Source organism: Myotis daubentonii, chromosome 2 (genome assembly GCF_963259705.1).
Source record: "Myotis daubentonii chromosome 2, mMyoDau2.1, whole genome shotgun sequence".
NCBI lineage: Eukaryota > Metazoa > Chordata > Mammalia > Chiroptera > Vespertilionidae > Myotis > Myotis daubentonii.
The window spans coordinates 97,996,369-98,018,197 of NC_081841.1; the positions used below are offsets into that span (position 1 = coordinate 97,996,369).

Below are 21,829 nucleotides of genomic sequence, written 5' to 3' on the forward strand. Positions count from 1 at the left end.
GTGTCTATTTAGGTCCTTTGCCCATTTTTTGATTGGATTGTTTATCTTCCTTTTGTTAAGTTGTATGAGTTCCCTATAAATGTTGGAGATTAAACCCTCATCGGTGATAACATTGGCAAATATGTTCGCCCATGCATTGGACTTTCTTGTTGTTTTGTTGATGGTTTCTTTTGCTGTGCAGAAGCTTTTTATTTTGATGTAGTCCCATTTGTTTATTTTCTCTTTCGTTTCCAATGCCCTAGGAGCTGTATCAGTGAAGAAATTGCTTCGGCATATGTCTGAGATTTTGTTGCCTTTGGATTCCTCTAGTATTTTTATGGTTTCCCGTCATATATTTAAGTCCTTCATACATTTTGAGTTTATTTTTGTGTATGGTGTAAGTTGGTGGTCTGGTTTCATTTTTTTGCATGTATCTGTCCAATTGTCCCAACACCATTTATTGAAGAGACTGTCTTGACTCCATTGTATGTTCTTGCCTCCTTTGTGAAATATTAATTGAGCATATTGGTTTGGCCAATTTCTGGGTTCTCTATTCTATTCCATTGATCTATATGTCTGTTCTTGTGCCAGTACCAGGCAGTTTTGAGAACAGTGGCTTTGTAATACAGCTTGATATCTGGTATTGAGATCCCACCTACTTTGTTCTTTCTCAGGATCGCTGCAGCTATTTGGGGTCTTTTTTATTCCAGATGAATTTTTGGAGAGTTCGTTCTAGGTCTGTGAAATATGCTGTTGGTATTTTAATGGGAAGTGCGTTGAATTTATAGATTGCTTTGGGTAATATGGACATTTTAATGATGTTGATTCTACCAATCCAAGAACATGGTCTGTTCTTCCATCTGTTTATGTCTTCCTCTATCTCTTTTTTCAATGTCCTGTAGTTTACTGAGTAGAGGTCTTTTACCTCTTTAGTTAAGTTTATTACTAGGTAGGTTAATTTTTTTGGTGCAATGGTAAATGGGATTGTTTTTTTAGTCTTTCTTTCTGTAAGTTCACTATTGTTGTATAGAAATGCCATAGATTTCTTGGTGTTGATTTTGTATCCTGCTACATTGCCAAATTCATTTATTAAGTCTAATAGTTTTTTGATGGAGTCTTTAGGGTTTTTTATGTATAATATCATGTCATCTGCAAATAAGGTCCGTTTTACTTCTTCTTTTCTAATTTGGATGCCTTTTATTTCTTCTTCTTGTCTAATTGCATTGGCTAATACTTCCAGTACTATGTCGAACAGGAGTGGTGAGAGTGGGCATCCCTGTCTTGTTCCTATTCTTAGGGGAAATGGTGTTAGTTTTTGTCCATTGAGTATGATGTTGGCTGTGGGTTTGTCATATATGGCTTTTATTATGTTGAGGTATGATCCTTCTATTCCCACCTTGCTGAGAGTTTTTATCAAAATGGCTGTTGGATTTTGTCAAATGCTTTTTCTGCATCAATGGATATGACCATGTGGTTTTTTTCTTTCAATTTGTTTATGTGATGTATCACGTTTATTGATTTGCGGATATTGTACCATCCTTGCATCCCTGGGATAAATCCTACTTGGTCGTGGTGTATGATCTTTCTGATGTACTGCTGGATCCGATTTGCTAAGATTTTGTTGAGGATTTTGGCATCTATGTTCATGAGGGATATTGGCCGGTAATTCTCTTTCATTGTGTTGTCTTTACCTGGTTTTGGTATTAGGGTGATGCTGGCTTCATAGAATGAGCTTGGAAGTGTTCCTTCTTCTTGAATTTTTTGTAGTAGTCTGAGGAGGATAGGTTTTAGTTCTTCCTTGAATATTTGGTAAAACTCCCCTGTGAAGCCGTCTGGTCCTGGGCTTTTGTTTGGGGAAGCTTTTTGATGACTGCTTCAATTTCTTCCATAGTTATTGGCCTATTGAGATTTTTAGATTCTTCCTGACTGAGTTTTGGAATGTTGTATTTTTCTAGGAATATGTCCATTTCCTCCATGTTGTCTAGTTTGTTGGAGTAGAGTTGTCCATAGTATGTTTTAACAATCATTTGTATTTCTGTGGGGTCTGTTGTTATTTTGCCACTATCATTTCTGATTTTGTTTATTTGGGTCCTCTCTCTTTGCTTCTTGGTGAGCCTGACTATAGGTTCATCAATCTTGTTTATCCTTTCAAAGAACCAGCTCTTGGTTTCATTGATTTTATGTATTGTTTTTTTGGCCTCTAGGTCATTTATTTCTGCTCTCATCTTTATTATCTCTTTCCTTCTGCTCCATCTGGGCTTTTCTTGTTGCTTTCTTTCTAATTCTTTGAGATGTAGATTTGGATGATTTACTACCATTTTTTTCTTGTTTGTTGAGCTAGGCCTCTCAAGACTGCTTTCATTGTGTCCCACAGGTTTTGGATCATTGTGTTTTCATTGTCATTAGTTTCCAGGATGTTTTTAATTTCTTCTTGATCTCATTGGTAACCCAATCAATATTTAATAACACGCTATTCAGCTTCCAAGTGTTTGAGTATTTTGGTTTGTTTTTATTGTAGTTTATTTCTAATATTATGCCCTTGTGGTCTGAGAAGATGCTTCGTATGATTTCAATCTTCTTGAATTTGGGGAGACTTTGTTTGTGACCCAATATGTGGTCTATTTTTGAATATGTCCCTTGAGAACTTGAGAAGAACGCATATTTCGTGGCTTTGGGGTGAAATGTTCTGAAGATGTCAATTAGGTCCATCTGATCTAGTGAATCATTTAGGATTGCTGTTTCTTTGCCGATTTTTTGTCTAGAGGATTTATCCAGTGATGTCAGTAGTGTATTAAAGTCCCCTACTATGATTGTATTGCTTTCAGTCTCTCCCTTGATATCTTCCAGGAGTTTTTTTATGTATTTGGGTGCTCCTGCATTGGGTGCATATATGTTTATCAGGGTTATATCCTCTTGTTGTATCTATCCCTTTAGTATTATGAAGTGGCCTCCCTTATCTCTTGTTATGGCCTTCACTTTGAGGTCTATTTTGTCCGATATAAGTATTGCTACCCCTGCTTTTTTTTCATTTCCATTTGCCGGAAAGATATTTTTCTATCCCTTCACTTTCAGTCTGTGTGAGTCCCTTGTTCTGAGGTGGGTCTCTTGTAGACAGCAAATGTATGGGTCATGTTTTTTTTTATCCATTCAGCCACTCGATGTCTTTTGATTGGAGCATTGATTCCATTTACGTTTAAAGTTGTTATTGAAAGGTATTTGTTTGTAGCCATTTCTATTTTTTGTGGCCGTTTTCTTTCTGAGCTTTTTATTTCTTCTTTTATACACCAGTCCCTTTAGCATTTCTTGCATTGCTGGCTTGGTGGTGATAAACTCCCTTAGCCTTATTTTGCCTCTGAAGCTTCTTATTTCCCCTTCAATTTTGAATGATAGCCTTGCTGGATAGAGTATTCTTGGGTTCAGTCCTTTGCTTTGCATCACTGTAAATTTCTGTCCATTCTTTTCTGGCCTGATGTGTTTCTGTTGAGAAATCATTTGATAATCTAATGGGAGTTCCCTTGTATGTAACTTTCCCTCTCTCTTGCAGCCTTTAAGATTCTCTCTTTGTCCTGAACATTTGCCATGGTAATTATGATGTGTCTTGGTGTGGGTCTTTTTGAGGTCACCTTGTTTGGGACTCTCTGGGCTTGTGTGACTTCTTTCTTCCCCACCTCAGGGAAGTTTTCTGATATTATTTCTTCAAATAGGTTTTCTAAGTCTTGTTCCTCTTTCTGTTGTTCTGGCACCCCTATTATTCATATGTTGTTTCGTTTCATGTTGTCCCATAGCTCCCTTAGGCTCTCCTCCTGTCTTTTAATTTTTTTCTCCAATTGCAGTTCAGTTTGGGCGTGTTTTGTTTCCCTGTCTTCTAATTCGCTAATTCAGTCCTCCGTTTCTCCTAGTCTATTGTTGAAACTTTCATTGGTGTTTTTTATTGCAGCTATTTCACTCTTCATTTCTTCTTGGTTCTTACATAGTTTATTGATTTTTTTCATCTGTTTCTTCTTGCTTCTTGCATAAGTTGTTGATTTTTCCCTCCATTCGGTTTATGCATTCTAGGACCCTAAATCTGAATTCTTTTTCTGTCATGCTGCATGCCTCGGTTTCACTTAGCTCCTTTTTTGTCGAGTCCTTTTATTTCCTTTGGGGGTTTCTTTGTCTACCCATGTCTGATCTCACCGACATATCTAGATGTTGAGTCGTTCAGGGGCTGCTCCTTGGGTGTCAGTGGCTCCTTGGGCTGTGGTTGCTCCTCTGGCGGTTGTTGTAGCAGCTGCTCCTCAGTTGGCAGGAGCTCCTATGGTGGGCACTGTTCACCACTGTGGTGGCTCCTCTGGCTGGTGGGGGGAGGCTTCACACACAGCTGCTGTTCCTCAGACAGAGGATGTGCTTATCACAAGGCTGCTGTTCCTTGGATGGGGTGGGCTACACATGCAGCTGCTACTCTTTGAACTGGGGCGGACTGCTCACGTGGTTGCGGTTGCTGATCCATGAATGGGGGCTGGCTGCATGCTGCTGTTGTTCCTCTGATGTGGTGGGCTGCTTGTGGGGCTACTGCTCCTAGGACCGGCTGCTGCTCGTCGGACAGGTGCAGGCTGTTGTGGCTCTGCTCCTCGGACCGGTGCGTGCTGCATAGAGCTGCCACTCCTCGGATGTGGGCGGTCTGCTCGTGTGGTTGCTGTTCCTCCGACCAGGGTGGGCTGCTGCTGCTCCTCGAATGGGGCCGGGCCGCTTGTAGACTGCTCCTCCTCGGATGGGGACGGGCTGCTCACACAGCTGCTGTTCCTCGGATTGGGCAGGCTGCTCCTGCGGCTGCTGCTGCTTGGGTGAGGGGAAGATGCCTATGCAGCTGCTGCTCCTCGGACTAGTGCAGGGTGCGGGCTGTGCTCAGCTGCTGCTCCTCGGATGGGGGTGGGCTGCGCAGGGCTGCCTTTCCTCAGATGTAGGAAGACTGCTCATGTGGCTGCTGCTCCTTGGATAGGTCGGACTGCTCCTGTGGTTGCAGCTCTTTGGACGGGGAAGCGGGCTGCTCACACAGCTGCTGCTCCTTGGACAGGGGCAGGCCACATGAGGCTGCTGCTCTTAGGCTCGAGGCAGGCTCTAAGGTAATTATTGATAAGTAATTTTTATTGCCATTTTAATTTTTTTATGGCTATGATACTCTCTGTCTTTTTTTCTTCTTCTTTTTTTTTATTGTTTAAACTATTACATATGCCTACTTTTCCCCTGATTGACACCTCTAACTTCTCTCACCCCCCAAGATAAGCCCCACTGCCCCAGTGTCTCTGTCCATTGGCTAGGCTAATATGCATGCATACAAGTCCTTTGGTTGATCTCTAACCCCTCCCCCTCCCAACTCCCCCCCCCCCCCCCCCCCGCCTTCACTCTGAGGTAGGACTGTCTGTTCAGAGTCACCTTGTCTGTGGAACTGTTTTTGTTCATCAGTTTATATTGTTCATTATATTCCACAAATGAGTGAGATCATGTGATATTTATCTTTCTCTGACTGGCTTATTTCACTTAGCATTATGTTCTCTAGTTCCATCCATGCTGTTGCAAATGGTATAAGTTCCTTCTTTTTTATAGCAGCATAGTATTTCATTGTGTAGATGTACCACAGTTTTTAATCCACTCATCTGCTGATGGGCACTTAGGCTGTTTCCAAATGTTAGCTATTGTAAATTGTGCCGCTGTGAACATAAGGGTGCATATATCCTTTCTGATTGGTGTTTCTGGTTTCTTGGGATATATTCTAAGAAGTGTGATTACTGGATCAAATGGGAGTTCCGTTTTTAACTTTTTGAGGAATCTCCGTACTGTCTTCCAGAGTGGCTGCAGCAGTCCGCATTCCAACCAGCAGTGCATGAGGGTTCCTTTCTCTCCACATCCTCTCCAGCACTAGTCATTTGTTGATTTGTTGATGATAGGCATTCTGACAGGTGTGAGATGGTACCTCATTGTTGTTTTGATTTGCATCTCTTGAATGATTAGTGACTTTGAGCATGTTTTCATATGTCTTTCGGCCTTCTCTATCTCCTGTTTCGAAAAGTGTCTATTTAGGTTCTTTGCCCATTTTTTGATTGCATTGTTATTCTTCCTTTTGTTAAGTTGTGTGAGTTCCCTGTAAATGTTGGAGATTAAACCCTTATCTGAGATAACATTGGCAAATACGTTCTCCCATGCAGTGGGCTTTCTTGTTGTTTTGTTGATGGTTTCTTTTGCTGTGCAGAAGCTTTTTATTTTGATGAAGTCCCATTTGTTTATTTTCTCGTTTTTCTTTACTGCCCTAGGGCAGTGATGGTGAACCTTTTGAGCTTGGCATGTCAGCATTTTGAAAAACCCTAACTTAACTCTGATTCTGTGCCACATATAGAAATTTTTTGATATTTGCAACCATAGTAAAACAAAGATTTATGTTTTTGATATTTATTTTATATATTTAAATTGCATTTATCAATGAAAAATCAACCAAAAAAATGAGTTTGCATGTCACCTCTGACACGTGTGTCATGGGTTCGCCATCACTGACCTAGGAAATGTATCGGTAAATATATTGCTATGACATACGTCTGCTATTTTGCTGCCTACGGATTCTTCTAAGATTTTTATGGTTTCCCATCTTACATTTAAGTCCTTTAACCGTTTTGAGTTTATTTTTGTGTATGGTGTAAATTAGTGATCTAGTTTCATATTTTTGCATGTATCTGACCAATTTTCTCAGCACTATTTATTTATTTTTTAAAAAACATATTTTATTGATTTTTTACAGAGAAGAAGGGAGAGGGATAGAGAGTTAGAAATATTGATAAGAGAGAAACATCAATCAGCTGCCTCCTGCACGCCCCCCAGTTGGGATGTGCCCGCAACCCTGGTACATGCCCCCCGACCGGAATCGAACCTGGGACCCGTGAGTCCACAGGCCGACGCTCCATCCACTGAGCCTAACCGGTTAGGGCAGCCCTATTTATTGAAGAGACTGTCTCGACTCCATTGTATTCTCTTGCCTCCTTTGTCAAATATTGATAGAGCATAATGGCTTGGGTCGATTTCTAGGTTCTCTGTTCTGTTTTATTGGTCTATATCTCTTTTCTTGTTCCAGTACCAGGCAGTTTTGAGAACCGTGGCTTGGAATATAGCTTGATATCTTGTGTTGTGATCTCTGCCACTTTGTTCTACTTTCTCAGGATTGCTGTGGCTATTTGGGGTCTTTTTTTTATTCCAGATGAAATAAAAGCTCTCTTTTTGGAGAGCTTGTTCTAGGTTCTTCTTTTTTTTAAGTCCTCACCCGAGGATATTTTTCCATTGATTTTTAGAGAGAGTGGAAGAGAGAGGGAAAGACAGAGAGAAATATTGATGTGAGAGATACACATCGATTAGTTGCCTCCTGCTCGAGCCCCAACCAGGACCTGGGCTGGAGAGGAGCCTGCAACCAAGGTATGTGCCCTTGACTGGAATTGAACCCGCAGGCTGACGCTCTATCCACTGAGCCAAACTGGCTAGGGCCCTTTTCTCCTTCTTAAAGCAATTTCTTTAACACTTCTGAATTGCTGGTTTGGTGGTAATGTAATTCTTTCACTTTTTTCTTTTGGAAAGCTTTTTATTTTACCTTCAATTTTAAATGAAAGCCTCACTGAATACAGTAGTCTTGGATTTAGGCCCTTACTTTTCATTACTTTGAGTACTTTATACCACTTACTTCTGGTCTGAAGTGTTTTTGTTGAGAAGTCAGCTGACATTCTAATGGGAACTCCTTTGTAGGTAATTTTCTGTGTCTCGCTGCCTTTAAGATTCTTTCTTTGTCTTTAACATTTGCCATTTTAATTATGATGTGTCTAGGTGTGGGTCTGTTTTGGTTTATCTTGATTTCTACTGTCTGTGCCTCCTGAACTTGTGTGACATTTTCCTTCACCAGGTTAGGGAAGTTTTCTATCATTATTTCTTTAAGAACATTCTCTGTTCCTGCTCACCCTCTACCCCTTCTGGTATTCCTATAAAGTGGGTGTTCTTACATTTCTTGTTGTCCCAGAGCTCCCATAAGCTATTTTCCTGATTTTTTATTCTTTTTTTTATTTGTTGTTCTAATTGGGTTTTTATTTCTACCTTGTCTTCCAAATCGCTGATTCAGTCCTCTGCTTCATCCAATCTATTTTTAATCCCTTCCAGTGTGTTTTTGGTGTCAAATATATTATTCTTTATTTCTGTCTGGTTCTTGTTCATCACCTCTATTTCACTTTTCATGCTGTTGTAATTTGCACTAAGTTCCTTAACCATCTTTATAGCCATTGCTTTGAACTCTATGTCTGATAGGTTGCTTGCCTCCATCTCATTTAGTTCTTTTTCCAGAGATTCCTTCTTTTCTCTCATTTGGAGGTTGTTTCTTTGTCTCCCCATTTTAGCTGTCTCCTTGTATTTGCTTCTATGTATTAGATAGGACTGCTATGCCTCCCAGCCTTTGTGGGATGGCCTTATGTAGACAGTGTCTTGAGGGGTCCAGTGGTGTAGTCTCTTTGTTCACCTGAGCTGGATGCTCTAGGAATGCCCCTTGTGTGTGTTGTTTGGGTTCTTCTGTTTTAATTGTGATTGGATTGTTGATATCCCATTTGTGGGAAGGATCTCCCCTCGGACTTGCTGCCAGTGAGGTTCAACCTTAATGTCATTGTGCCAGCTGTTACATAGGTGCTTTGGGTCTGCTATTTGTGGGGCTCACTGCATTTTTCTCTGATGTCAATGAATCCGGTCACTTGTTGTATCTATCTTGAGCCTCCTGGGAGCTTCTCTAATGAAGGTGAATGTGAGTCACTGTCCCTTTCTGGTTTGGGCAACCTCATTGAGGTCTGAGAGATTGACTCCCCTAGTAGTTCAATAGTTGGGGACTCCATAGCACAGAGGCTGGATCTGCCTTGAGTCTCACATCTTTTTAAAAAATTTTTTTTTATTTGTTTCAGAGAAGAAGGGAGAGGGATACAGAGATAAAATGTCAATGAGAGAGAATCATTTATTGGCTGCCTCCTGCACACCTTCTACTTGGGGGGATTGAGCCTGGAAACTAGGTATGTGCCCTTGGGTGGAATCAAACCTGTGATCCTTCAGTCCACAGGCCAGTGCTCTGTCCACTGAGCCAAACCAACAAGAACAAGTCTCACATCTTGATTTTCCCTGTTCTGAGTTGTATTCTCTTCCTCCATGGAGCTGGTCCTGCAGATTTCAGCTTCAGGCCTTTGGGGTCCTGCTGGCTTTTGCTTCTCTGAGCAATCCGGGATGCTGTCTGCGGCGGGGACCCAGTTGTTTCTGACTAATTAGTTTGGGCAAAGACTTAAAGCCTCTGGAGACCCGCCTCTGCCTACACACTGATTGGATTCAGTCTGGAGTAGCCTCAAGCAATTGTCCATAGGAGGGGTGAGAGGTTTTCCAATGGGGTGGGGCAATTGCTTCTGTCTGGAGGGTAATTGTTATTCTCAGACTCTTTATGGGCCTCAGAAACTTCACAGGGTGGGGCAAGTGGTTTCCCCCAAAGAAATATCACCTGGATAGCAGAGGTCTGCCTGAGAAAGATGACCTCCACAGCATGAGGGAATGACTCAGCACAGGAAACTGGGGTGTCTGCCTTCTGAGCTCTAACCCCAGAGTACCCAACTCTGGCTTATGCTTACACAGCTCCAGTCCACTCTGCCGGAGCCCAAGGTAAGCGGATGCACTTGAAATTTTGTGCGCTAGCCCTTTAAGAGGATGCCTGCATTTCCAGCTGTCTTTCCCTGGCAAACAGCAACCCTGCTGCTTTTCACAGCCAGATGTTATGTGGGTGCCTTTCTCAGTTATGGTTCTCTCCTTGGGGCCCCAGGTTGGGGATTAGACCCTGGAGTTCTCATTGGGAACCCCCCCTAAGGGTCCTTCCACTGTGGAAATTCTCCGTGATTCTAAGCATTTTCACATAGAGAAGGCTTTAAGGCTTAATTGACCTGTTCTGATACCAGAATGAGGAAATATTACTGATGTGTTGGCTTAGAGTGGTCAAGATAGAACTAGGTTGGCTAACTACTTTATTGGATTTGCAGAGAGTAAGAGCATTAACATTTCCACTGGAGATGCTTATTACAGTATATACTCTTTTTAAAAAAATTGATTATAGAGAGGAGAGAGAGAGAGAGAGAGAGAGAGAGAGAGAGAGAGAGAGAGAGAGAGAGGAACATCAATATGAGAGAGAAACATTGTTTGGTTGCTTCCTGCATGTGCTCTGACTGGGGATAGTACCTGCAACCAGGGTATGTGCCCTGACTGGGAATCAAACCCTCGATGCTTTTGTGTATGGGATGGTGCTCCAACCAACCGAGCCACACTAGTCAGGGCACAGTATACTCTTTATGTAGCCAATTTGTGTCTTCTTTGTCTGCTTTACAAAATTTCAAGGGAAAGTGGGTGGAGATGATGTTGACATTGATTTTGTAGATTATAAATTTGCAACTTTTTTTTTTTTTTGTAAACAAAGTACAAATAAACTGTGTACTGTGAAATGTCCTTTTTGATATTTCTCTGAGCTCCTCAGCTTTTTGTCAGGTATGAAGCTTCTACAGAGTTCTGTGCACTCTGTTGAAATAGCGTTTTAAAAAATTTTTTACTTGTTTCCCTTGGATAAATACCCAGAAGTGGAATTCTGGGTCATATGGTATATCTATTTTTATTTTTTTGAGGAATACCCATACTGTTTCCACAGGGGCTGAACCAGTTTTCTTTTCTACCAGCAGTGCACAAGGGGTCCCTTTTCTTGCATCCTCAACAACAAATGTTATTTGTTGACTTTTTAAAAATAGCCATTCTGACTTCTGTGAGGTGGTATCCCATTGTGGTTTTGATTTACATTTCCTTGTTGATTAGTGATGTTGAACATCTTTTCATATGTCTGTTAGCCAACTGTATGTCTTCTTGGGAGAAATTTTTCCCTGTGTTTATTGCAGCGTTATATATACAATAGCCAAGATTTGGAGCAACATAGGTGTCCACATATAGATGAATGGGTAAAGACATATATATCTCACACAATAGAATATGTGTGAGAGCAATAAAAAGGAATGAATCCTTGCCTTTTATGACATCAGGCAGAGAAAGACAAATGTCATATGGTTTCACTTACATGTGAATCTTAAACAACAAACAAATTAAACAAAATGAAAATAGATTCCTAGAAACATAGACCAAGGGGTTAGTTACCAGATGAGATGGGGGAATGGCTGAAAAGGGGAAGGGGAATATAGACAATTATATTGTGACTAGAGGCCCGGTGCACAAAAATTTGTGCACTCGGGGAGGGAGGGGGGGTCCCTCAGCCTGGCCTGTGCCCTCTCCCAGTCTGGGACCCCTCGGGAGATAACGACCTGCTGGCTTAGACCTGCTGCCGGGTGGCAGAGGGCAGGCCCAATCCCTAGGTGCAGCCCCTGGTCGGGCTCAGAGCAGGGCCATTTGGGGAGTTGGGGCACTGCCCCATGTCATGCACAGAGCAGGGAGGATCAGGAGGTTGCGATGCCACCCTCAGTCACGCTCAGGGTAGGGCCGATTGGGGGGTTGGGGCACCGCCCCCTGTCACACTCAAGGCAGGGTCGATGGGGAGGTTGCGGCGCAACCCCCTGTCACGCACAGAGCAGGGCCAATCAGGGGGTTGGGGCGCTGGCCCCTGTCACTCACAGAGCAGAGCCCATCAGAGGGGTTGGGGCGCCGCCACTCTCACACTCAGGGCAGGGCGGAAGGGGAGGTTATGGCTCTACCCCGTCACACACAGAGCAGGACCCATTGGGGGGGCGGCGGGGGGAGGGGGTTGGGGCACCACACCCTGTCACACACAGAGCAGGGCCGATCAGGGGGTTGGGGCACTGCACCCTGTCACACACAGAGCCGCAGAGCGATCAGGGGGTTGGGGAGCTCCCCCCTATCAGGCACAGAGCAGGGCTGATCAGGGGGTTGGGGCGCCTTCCCCTGTCCCGAACAGAGCAGGGCGGATAGGGAGGTTGTGGCCCCGCCCCCTGTCGCACACAGAGCCGCAGGGCGATCAGGGGGTTCAGGGGGTTTGGGCACTGCCCCCTGTCACACTGATGCCGGTGCCGGGAGGCCTCGCGGCTCCGCTGATGCCCGTGCACTGGGTGTGTGTGTGGGGGGAGTGTCCCTCAGCCCAGCCTGCCCCCTCTCACATACTGGGAGTCCTCAGGCGTTGACCCCCATCACCCTCCAATCTCAGGATCGGCCCCTTGCCCAGGCCTGATGCCTCTGGCCTAGGCGTTCGGCCCGGGCAGCGGGGACCCGCAGCTGCAGCGGCCCCACGATCGTGGGCTTCGCTTTAGGCCCAGGCAAGGGCCCCCTAGCTCCTGGGACTGCCAGCTTCGACCATGCCCAGCTCCCATCGCTGGCTCCACCCCTACTTCCTGCTATCACTGGCCAGGGCGGAAAAGGCACCTGATTCTCCGATCATGGCTAGGGGGCAGGGCAAAGGCAGCCCCAGGGCCGCCTTTGCCCTGCCCCCCAGCTCTTAGCTCCCCACTGGGTTTCCGATCACTGTCAGTGGCAGGGGGCTTCTTCCTGCTTTCCCTTTGGCCTCCCTGCATTGTGCCTACATATGCAAATTAACCGCCATCTTGTTGGCAGTTAACTGCCATCTCAGTTGGCAGTTAATTTGCATATAGCCCTGATTAGCCAATGAAAAGGGTAGCTCGTACGCCAATTACCATTTTTCTCTTTTATTAGTGTTGATAACTTTACACGGTGACAGATTTATACTAGAATTAGTGAGGTGATGACATGGTAGGGTATAAAGATGTTGAATCACTATATTGAACACCTGAAATGAATATAACCAATATAAGATTGTATACTAACTATACTTTAAGTAAAAAGTAAATTAAAAGGGAAGGTTTACTTGTACATGTTGTCAGCACCATTGCCCAGTGTCCCTTATTTAGCCTCCTTTGTAGCTGGGAACAATGGGAAATTGGTGGTAGGAAATTATACTTAGTGATCTTGGGCAAGTCACTTTGTTTGGGCTTTGATTTCCTCAGCTTTAAAATTTGGAGTTTGGATTATTTAATTTTTTAAAAATTCTCATCTGAGGGTATGTTTATTGATTTTTAGAGAGAGTGGAGATGGGGGAGAGAGACATTGATGTGAAAGGAATACATTGATCTGTTGCCTCTCATATACACCTCGACCAGGGATCGAACCCACAACCTAGGTATGTGCCTGCAATCTTTTTTTTTGTATGGGATTTGAACCCACAACCCCTTTTAGTGTACAGGACAATGCTCCAACCAACTGAGCCACCTGACCAGGTCTAGATTATTTAATTTAAAAAAGTATATATTTTATTAATTTTTATAGAGAGAGAGGAAGGGAGAGGGAGAGAGAAAGGGCATTGATGTGAGAGTAGAACATAAATTGGCTGCCTCCTGCATGCCCTCTACTGGGGATCGATCGTGCCTGAGACTCAGGCAGATTTCCTGACCAGGAATGGAACCAGCAACCTTTTTGGTTCACGGGATGACTCCCAACTAACTGAGCCATACTGGCCAGGGCAGATTATTTAATTTTTTTAAAAAAATGTATGAAATATTGGCAGATACAGGAAGAATTCAGAAGATAAATTAATAGATACCACTTAAATTTAACTTATCTTAATGTTGGTCCACATTAGGTGATCTTTTAAAGGTAAAGGTTCTAAAAAATATCTTACTCTAAACTTAATATTCAATAGAATATTTGCTTTAACTAGGAAATTTTGTTAGAATCTCTGGCATTTAGAACTGGTTGGGCGTGGAATAAAGATTGGGAAGCTGTCGTGGAGATAATGCTTAAAGCCTACCTCCAGAAGAAGTTGGTTTCTCCAGAAGAAGTTGTGTAAAGTAAAATGTGAAGAGGGGGAAATGACAGAGGATCCAGTAAAGAAAACTGAAAAGGTATAGTCAGTGAATTAGGAAGGGAGTGAATCATATTGGTAAAGTCATAAAGTCACGAGAGAAATTACAGGAAACAAACCATTGTTTCCATGCAATAATTACTACATTTAGAAGATCTATTTATTGATGTAAAAAAATAAGGTTATGATGTATTGGTTGAGATCATTAGTGGTTTTATGTTCAGCACTGAAAGGCCAGCACAGCAAGGTAGCCACTTTTCTGTTTATGTCTATTGAAAAACTTGTAGAGAAAAACCTCCTGTTTTTGTTGAATTTGGCGTAACATATTTGCCACAGTTCTTGATGTTTGTCAAGCTGGGTGGACACTGTTTCTCCAGCTCAGTTGATGTGAATAAACAACGTCTTATTCCTCCTGCCAGGAATGATGTTAGGGTGATGACTGTGTGTCCTGCTAGTCTCTGATGTGCTTTCCTGAGTATGTTTTTTTGTGGTTTGCAAAATATGGACCTCACACAAAATATACTATGAATTTTAGTTCACTCCAAACCTAAAAATCAGTTTAGAATTCAGAGCAATTAATCTAGTAGTAGCTGAGTGTCTTTGTGGTTGTTTTATCTCATACCGCTAGACCAGCACATTTAAATTCTGCATTGCATGAAAAGCAACCCAGGGAAACTTAAAAACTTTTGTTATCTTGCACTTTAGAAAAGACCATTGGAGAATTTAGTGGGAATCATGTAATTCATCTTTGCTTTGCTTTGGATTTTAATTCTTGCTGTGAGATTTTTAGTGCTGACTTCAGACACTCACACTAGAAACTTTTAGTGTAACATTTCTTGGATTCACTGGGCTTGACATATTGTAGATCTGCTATTTGTCAGAAAAACACATTCTTTTATCACTGCTAAAAATTATTTTCTGTTTCCTTGTCCCCAAGGAAAATTTTAAGCAGATGGCTATCTTGACATATGTCAAATTTATATTTTATATAGTATTCAAGTGAAGAACTTATTTAGGTCTTTTTGAATATCTTTCATTAGCTGTTTGTAATTTTCAACAGGTAGATCTTATACATGTTTTGTTAGATTTATACCTAAGTACTTATTTTTTTTGGAATGATTGTAAATGGTCACAAGTTTTGAAAATTGAAGTTTAATATTGGATCATATTTAATTTTGGCCAGTTCACAAAATATCTACATTTTGCTTACTTTGTTTTCTTCCAGTAACAGTTTGCATTCAATATTAGTTTCAGATGTATAACCACAAAGTATGTGGTTAGACAGTCATACTTTACAAAGTGTTCCCCCTTTATTTCAAGTACTCACCTGGCACTGTGCATAGTTTTTAAAATATTATTGACTATGTTCCCTATATTGTAGTTTAACATCCCTGTGAGTATTTTGTGACTATCAATTTGTACTTCTTAATCCCTTCACTTTTGACCCGGTTCCCTGAACCTCCTTCCCTCTGGCAACCATTAGTCTGATTTTTGTTAGATAAAATAATAAAACAAACACTAAATTGGTATCAGGTGTAGAAGTTTTGAATTTTAATATAGGTGTATTTACCAACATTTTTTCTTTAAGATGTATCTCTTTTGTGTCTTTTAAAAAAATTCTTGCATGCCTCAGTGTCCTAAAAGTATTTTCTTTCTTTTATTTTTCCCATCACTTGTTATCCTCCTATATCCTCTTCCATCTCCGCCCACTCCCCTTTCCCCTGCAATCATTACTGTGTTGTCCCTGTCCATCAGTTCTTTCTCTTCCCCCCCCACCCCCCGCTCAATCCCTCCACTCTCCCCAACTCCATCCCCCCCCAACCAGAGCTGTCTGCCTGATTTCTATCTATTAATCTGCCTCTATTTTGCTTGTTCAGTTTGTTCATTGAATTCCACATATGAGTGAAATCATATGGTACTTGTCTTTCTCTGACTGGCTTATTTCACTCCTATGTTCATTGCAGTGTTATTTACAATTACCAAGATTTGGAAGCAGCTCAAGTATCCATTAGTAGATGAGTGGATAAAACAGCTATGGTACCTTTACACCATGGAATACTGCTTGGCTGTAAAAAGGACCTGTAGGACATTATGCTAACTAAAAGCATTTTCTTATATTTCCTTTTAGAAGTTTAAAGATTTGATTATCTTATATAAACCTTTAATTCACCCAGAATTCATTTCTGTGTATGATATGAGTTAGGGATTTTTGCCCTGCTCTCAATATGGGTAGCCAGTTTTCTAAAGACAATTTATTAAATGCGTTATCTTTTTATCAGTGTCACCTCTGTTCTATATATGTGTGGGTCCCTGTGTGTGTGTGGGTCTGTAGTTGAGTTGTTGCAGAAGTCTACTGGTTTATTCCTATGCTAATACCAGGCTTTCTAATTTTGCTTTAAAAAAAATTCACAAATGCATTGACATTAAATACACTGCATGTATTTAAAATGTACAGTTTGGTAAGTTTTGACACATACATCTGTAAAACCAAACACCACAATCAAGATAATATTGTCCCAAAAGTTTTCTTATACCTCTTTGTATTCCCTTTCTCCTGTCCCTCTCTGATATTCTTCATTACTCTTCTCTTCTTCCCTCCTTCCATGCAATCCTTTATCTGCTTTATATTACTGTAATTAGTTTGCATTTTCTAGAATTTTACATAAATGAAATCATATAGTATGTACGCTTTTATCTAGCTCTGAGGGGAGGAGTGTAATACGGACTTACTGGTTAAGATCGTGGAATTTGGAGACAGACCATTTAATCTTAAATTCCTGCTCTGTGATTTATTTAGAGCTGTGAGATTTTGGGCCTGCTATTCTCTCTAAGCCAGTTTCTCAGGTGGCCATGGGAGAGTGAAATTTTCCATAGGGAGAATTTGAGGGAAGAAAATACAATGCTTGGGAGAGAATTGTGGGGATTTTTAATATCCTATGTAATAAGAACCTAATATGTTAAGTGTCCGGGTGACCAGTTGGCTGTTCAACCAATCAAAGTGTAATATGTTAATGATATGCTAAGGCTGCTCAACTGCTTGCTATGACATGCACTGGCCACAAGGGGGCAGACAGTCAACCAGTCACTATGATGTGCACTGACCACCAGGGGGCAGATGCTCTGACAGTTAGGTTAGCTTCCTGCTGGGGTCCGGCCGATCAGGACTGAGCGAGATGGGCTGGACATGCCCTGGAGCCCTCCCACAGTCCCTCCCAGGCTGGCCAACCTCCCGTGTCCCTCCCCGGCCCTGGTCGTGCACTGGTGGGGTCCCTCGGCGTGGCCTGTGCCCCCTCGCAATCTGGGACCCCTCAGCGATGTTGGAGAGCCAGTGCTTAACGTAGTGCTTATCAACACTAATAAAAGAGAAAAATGGTAATTGGCGTACGAGCTACCCTTTTCATTGGCTAATCAGGGCTATATGCAAATTAACTGCCAACTAAGATTGGCAGTTAACTGCCAACAAGATGGCGGTTAATTTGCATATGTAGGCACAATGCAGGGAGGCCAAAGGGAAAGCAGGAAGAAGCCCCCTGCCACTGACAGTGATCAGAAACCCAGGGGGGAGCGAAGAGCTGGGGGGCAGGGCGAAGGTGGCCCTGGGGCCGCCTTTGCCCTGCCCCCCAGCCATGATGGAGAATCAGGCGCCTTTGCTGCCCTGGCCAGTGATAGCAGGAAGTAGGGGTGGAGCCAGCGATGGGAGTTGGGCACGGTCGAAGCTGGCAGTCCCAGGAGCTAGGGGCCCCTTGCCTGGGCCTAAAGCGAAGCCCACGATCGTGGGGCCACTGCAGCTGCCCCGATCCTGCGATTGGAGGGTGATGGGGGTCAACGCCTGAGGGCTCCCAGTATGTGAGAGGGGGCAGGCTGGGCTGAGGGACACTCCCCCCCACACACACCCAGTGCACGAATTTCGTGCACCGGGCCCCTAGTCTATATATATAAAAGGCTAATATGCAAAGTGTCCCCTTGGGTGTTCAATGGGAGACTGGGAGTTCAATTGCTCGCTGTGATGTGCGCTGACCACCAGGCGGCGGTGCAGAATGAAGGAAGACCCCGGCCAGCAGCTGGAAGGCCCCAATCAGCCCTGATCGCTGGCCAGGCCTAGGGATCCTCCCTGTGCACAAATTTTGTGCACTGGGCCTCTAGTACTGTATATATGGTTGGCAAGCCTATGCTTGACCATATGCAGGCAGGTTCAGAAGTCAGAGGATAGAATGAAGAAAATGGTTTAATATAGGAGTAAATACTTGTAAAATAAATATGACTACAAAAGAAAGGTGATGATGTGAGATTGTTTGAATGGATTGCTCAGGCTGGGAGAAAAACAAGTGAGACCAGAATAGAGATGAATAGCAACAACAACAAAAAAATAGGTATGATAGAATAGAGGTTACCTTATGGACAAAGGGTAGATTTAGTAGGCATAGAAGAAAGAAAAGAATTGTTTTAGAAATAGGATTTTTACAGTATGAAAGTTCTTAGGTGGACCTTCCCAGAATATAATCTGGTTAACTATATATTATTTATTAAAGTAGAATAAAAAAAAATTGGAGGTAAAAGAGTGTTTGTCAGTAGAGCTTGTGAAGGATTATAAGTGGGACATAAAATGATTGCTTCCCCAGTTTCTGGCTTGGTGACGTTTAAGTGGTTGGGAGAAGTATAGTTTAGCAGAGTGAAAGCTGGTTAATTTACATACTTTCCTTTCCAGTATAGTTTGATATAATTTCTAAGTACATAATGACTTAACTATAGCAGTCTCAAATGAGACTAGTCACCTAGGAAATTATCTTTTAAAAAAATATTTTAAAAATATATTTTTGTTGATTTCAGAGAGGAAGGGACAGGGAGAGAGAAATAGAAACATAAAGAATGAGAGGGAATCATTGATCAGGTACCACCTGCATGCCCCCTATTGGGGATTGAGTTTACAACCCTGGCATGTGCCCTGACCAGAAATCAAACCAGTAAGTAACTCCTGGTTCATAGGTTGATGCTCAACCATCCAGTCACACTGGCCAGGTGGAAATTTTCTGTAATACTGAGCAGTCAGTACCACCATAGTCACAGTATTGGTTCTCAGATACCTTATAGTTTAGTTATAATATTAGATCTTTCCTGAGAGTTTTGCTGTACTGTAAATGTAAGTTATTACCCATATTATTTGTTTTTTCTTTGTGGGTTAATCCATACTCAGATACAAAAAATAATATAGGACAACTTCAAGATTAAAGGTGTTTTATAGAAACATACTTAATATCTTAGATTTGCAGTCAGTGTGGTAGTCACCAGTCACATGTGTTTATTGATCACTTGAAATATGGCTAGTCCAAACTGAAATGTGATATAAATGTAAATTACAATATGCATTGGACTTTGAAGATTTAGCATGAAATAAAGAACGTAAAATAGCTTGTAAGTTTTTTTTATATGGATTACATGTTTGAAATAACATTATAGATATATTAGATTAAATAAAGTATGTTATTAAAATTAACTTTGACTGTTCCCATTTTCCTTTTTAATGTAGCTGTTAGAAAATTAAAAATTTCATATGTAGCTTTCATATATGATTTATATTCCTGTTCAACAGCACTCTCTTAATAAGAAAGAAATATACCCCCCTTTTTAACCATAATCAAATACATATGTAACTATTTGCTGAATTATAAATCCTTAGTGGAAAAGCAAAAAATAAAAAAATGTAGTGTATGAGTATGCTTAATGAAATTTGCTATGGGTAGATTTAAAAATAAGTACTATCATTAGCTTTACAGTAATTTTACAATTGTATTTAACAAAAGCTGTTAAACTTCATGGATAAAAGGAACTGGATACCAGACTTCAGAGGACTATCTTAGGGTCTGAAAGTAGACTTTTGCTGTGTGTTATACAGCTTTCTAAGTGCATTATGGGCTTGTCCTAAAAGCATTGTGTCTAATATACCTAGATTTTATTATCTGATTCAGCAAGTGGCATGCTTGGTGATACTTGTGGTGTGTTTCTAATATTAGATTTTCTAAAGCAGTGTAGCATCACTTGGGAACTTAGAAATTAGAAATACTAATTCTTGAACCTCAACCCTACTGAATCAGAAACTCTGATGGCTAGGATTGGCAATCTGTTTAAACCCTCCAAGTGATTGTAATGCACATAAAGTTTGATAAACATAGTTCTGGATTATGCTACTTTTATAGAAGTAGCAATACTCAACCTCTTTATAACAATTCTCCATTTTGTCTCCTTGATTCAGATCCATTTACCCTGCTATTATCTGATGGTAATTTAACTGATATAAATTTTCTTTTTCTTATGAAAGTGCTCACAAAATTTCAGGATTAATTTCTAAGTGTAATAATTATATTTAGAGTGGTATTTTATTTGATTCTAATGAAAAGTGATACATTCTTAGGTGGATGCTCTCCGATTGCGTTTGGAAGAGAAGGAAACCATGCTGAATAAGAAGACAAAACAAATTCAGGATATGGCTGAGGAGAAAGGAACACAAGCTGGAGAGATACATGACCTCAAGGACATGCTGGATGTGAAGGAGCGGAAGGTTAATGTTCTTCAGAAGAAGGTAAGCTGCAGGTGTTCTGAGTTCATCTCGCATACATCATGTATACATACCACTGAGTTATATCTAAATGTTGTCAAAATTTCTCATTCCTCTGTTTATATATTTGTGGTTAGTAATTGAAACTGTTGTTGCAATAGGTAAATTGTTAGAACTGCTCTGCATATTCAGTTTTTAAAATTTTTAAGTAAACAGTATTAGTGTCGTCAGTAGTAGTTTGCATGCTATTATTTCTGACAAGTGCCTTGTAATTTGCCAAAGTGTTTACTTTGACATTCTTCTGCTTCTTCTGTATTGGAACTGTAATGACATTGCTGGGGTCCAACCCCAGCAGGTCCAGGGGTCCCCAAAGGTGTGGACGGAGTCGGCGAAGAAGGAATGACACGGAGACAGCGTTCAGTTGATCAGCAGCCTAGCCAGGATCTCTAGCCAGGATCTCCAGCCAAGTTCTGTAGCCATGTTCTCTTGCTAGGTTCTCCAGCCAGGTTCTCTAGGTTCTCCAGGTTCTGTCGCCAGGTTCTGTCTTTTATTGTCTTGTTATATCTGTATTTATACCAGTTGATTTTAATCCTGTCAATTTCTATTCCAAAAGTTAGGGCGTTTCTTATCTCCATCCCAGGGAGTAAAGATTATGTAGCTTAAGGGTGATTGTTCGTAGTTAAAGTGATTAACTACCCACCTGGCATTTAGTTAAGGGGTTTTATTCCCTCCCTAACTTCAGGGAAAAATCCCTACCTGGGGAAACAACCTTTCTCGGAGAGGTGACCTTGGTCAAAACACATAGCGCCAAGAAGGTGAGTAAACATATTAAGAACAGTATGCCATATACGCCAGGTCCCTTGAAACATATGCTGTGCAGATGTCTCTTCCCTGCAGCGACTGTGTCAAACAGCAAGGATGGACCAGCTTCCGGCATGACATGAATTAGTATTTATATGGACTTGGAATGCTTGCAACTTGATCAATATGATTAATACTACTATAATTTTGAATAGCAAACATGCCACTATAACATATAGTGTGGGGAGGGGGTGGGCAGAAGCAAGGGAAAGGGGATCAGTGGGGGAAAAGAAGGACATTTTGTAAAACTTTCACCAATAAACAAATTTAAAAAAACATAGTGTACGTGTGTCAAGGAAAGGAAGAATTTATTTTTTTACCTTAATTTCTTTTTACCTTAATCATTATTACTTTCCTATATGGCTTAACTGGTGAATTTGAAACACTTTAGCATTGCAAAACATGTTATACAACTTGAGTTTTAGCTTGCTGTCAAGCCCTGTGTTATTCTCACTCTAGACCAGTGGTTCTCAACCTGTGGGTCGAACGACCCTTTCACAGGGGTCGCCTAAGACCATTGGAAAACACATACATAATTACATATTGTTTTTGTG

At 41.5% G+C, this 21,829-nt stretch overlaps 1 protein-coding gene across 16 annotated transcripts in view; it reads left to right on the forward strand.

Annotated features, from left to right (window-relative positions):
* The window catches only part of ERC1 (ELKS/RAB6-interacting/CAST family member 1), a 524,562-nt gene that overhangs the window by 133,042 nt on the left and 369,691 nt on the right, over positions 1-21,829 (forward strand). For all 16 annotated transcript variants that reach the window (XM_059683946.1, XM_059683950.1, XM_059683955.1 and 13 more), the window contains one exon: positions 20,271-20,438. In XM_059683946.1, the coding sequence (XP_059539929.1) occupies positions 20,271-20,438 (168 nt within the window). The remainder of the gene's footprint in view (positions 1-20,270; positions 20,439-21,829) is intronic.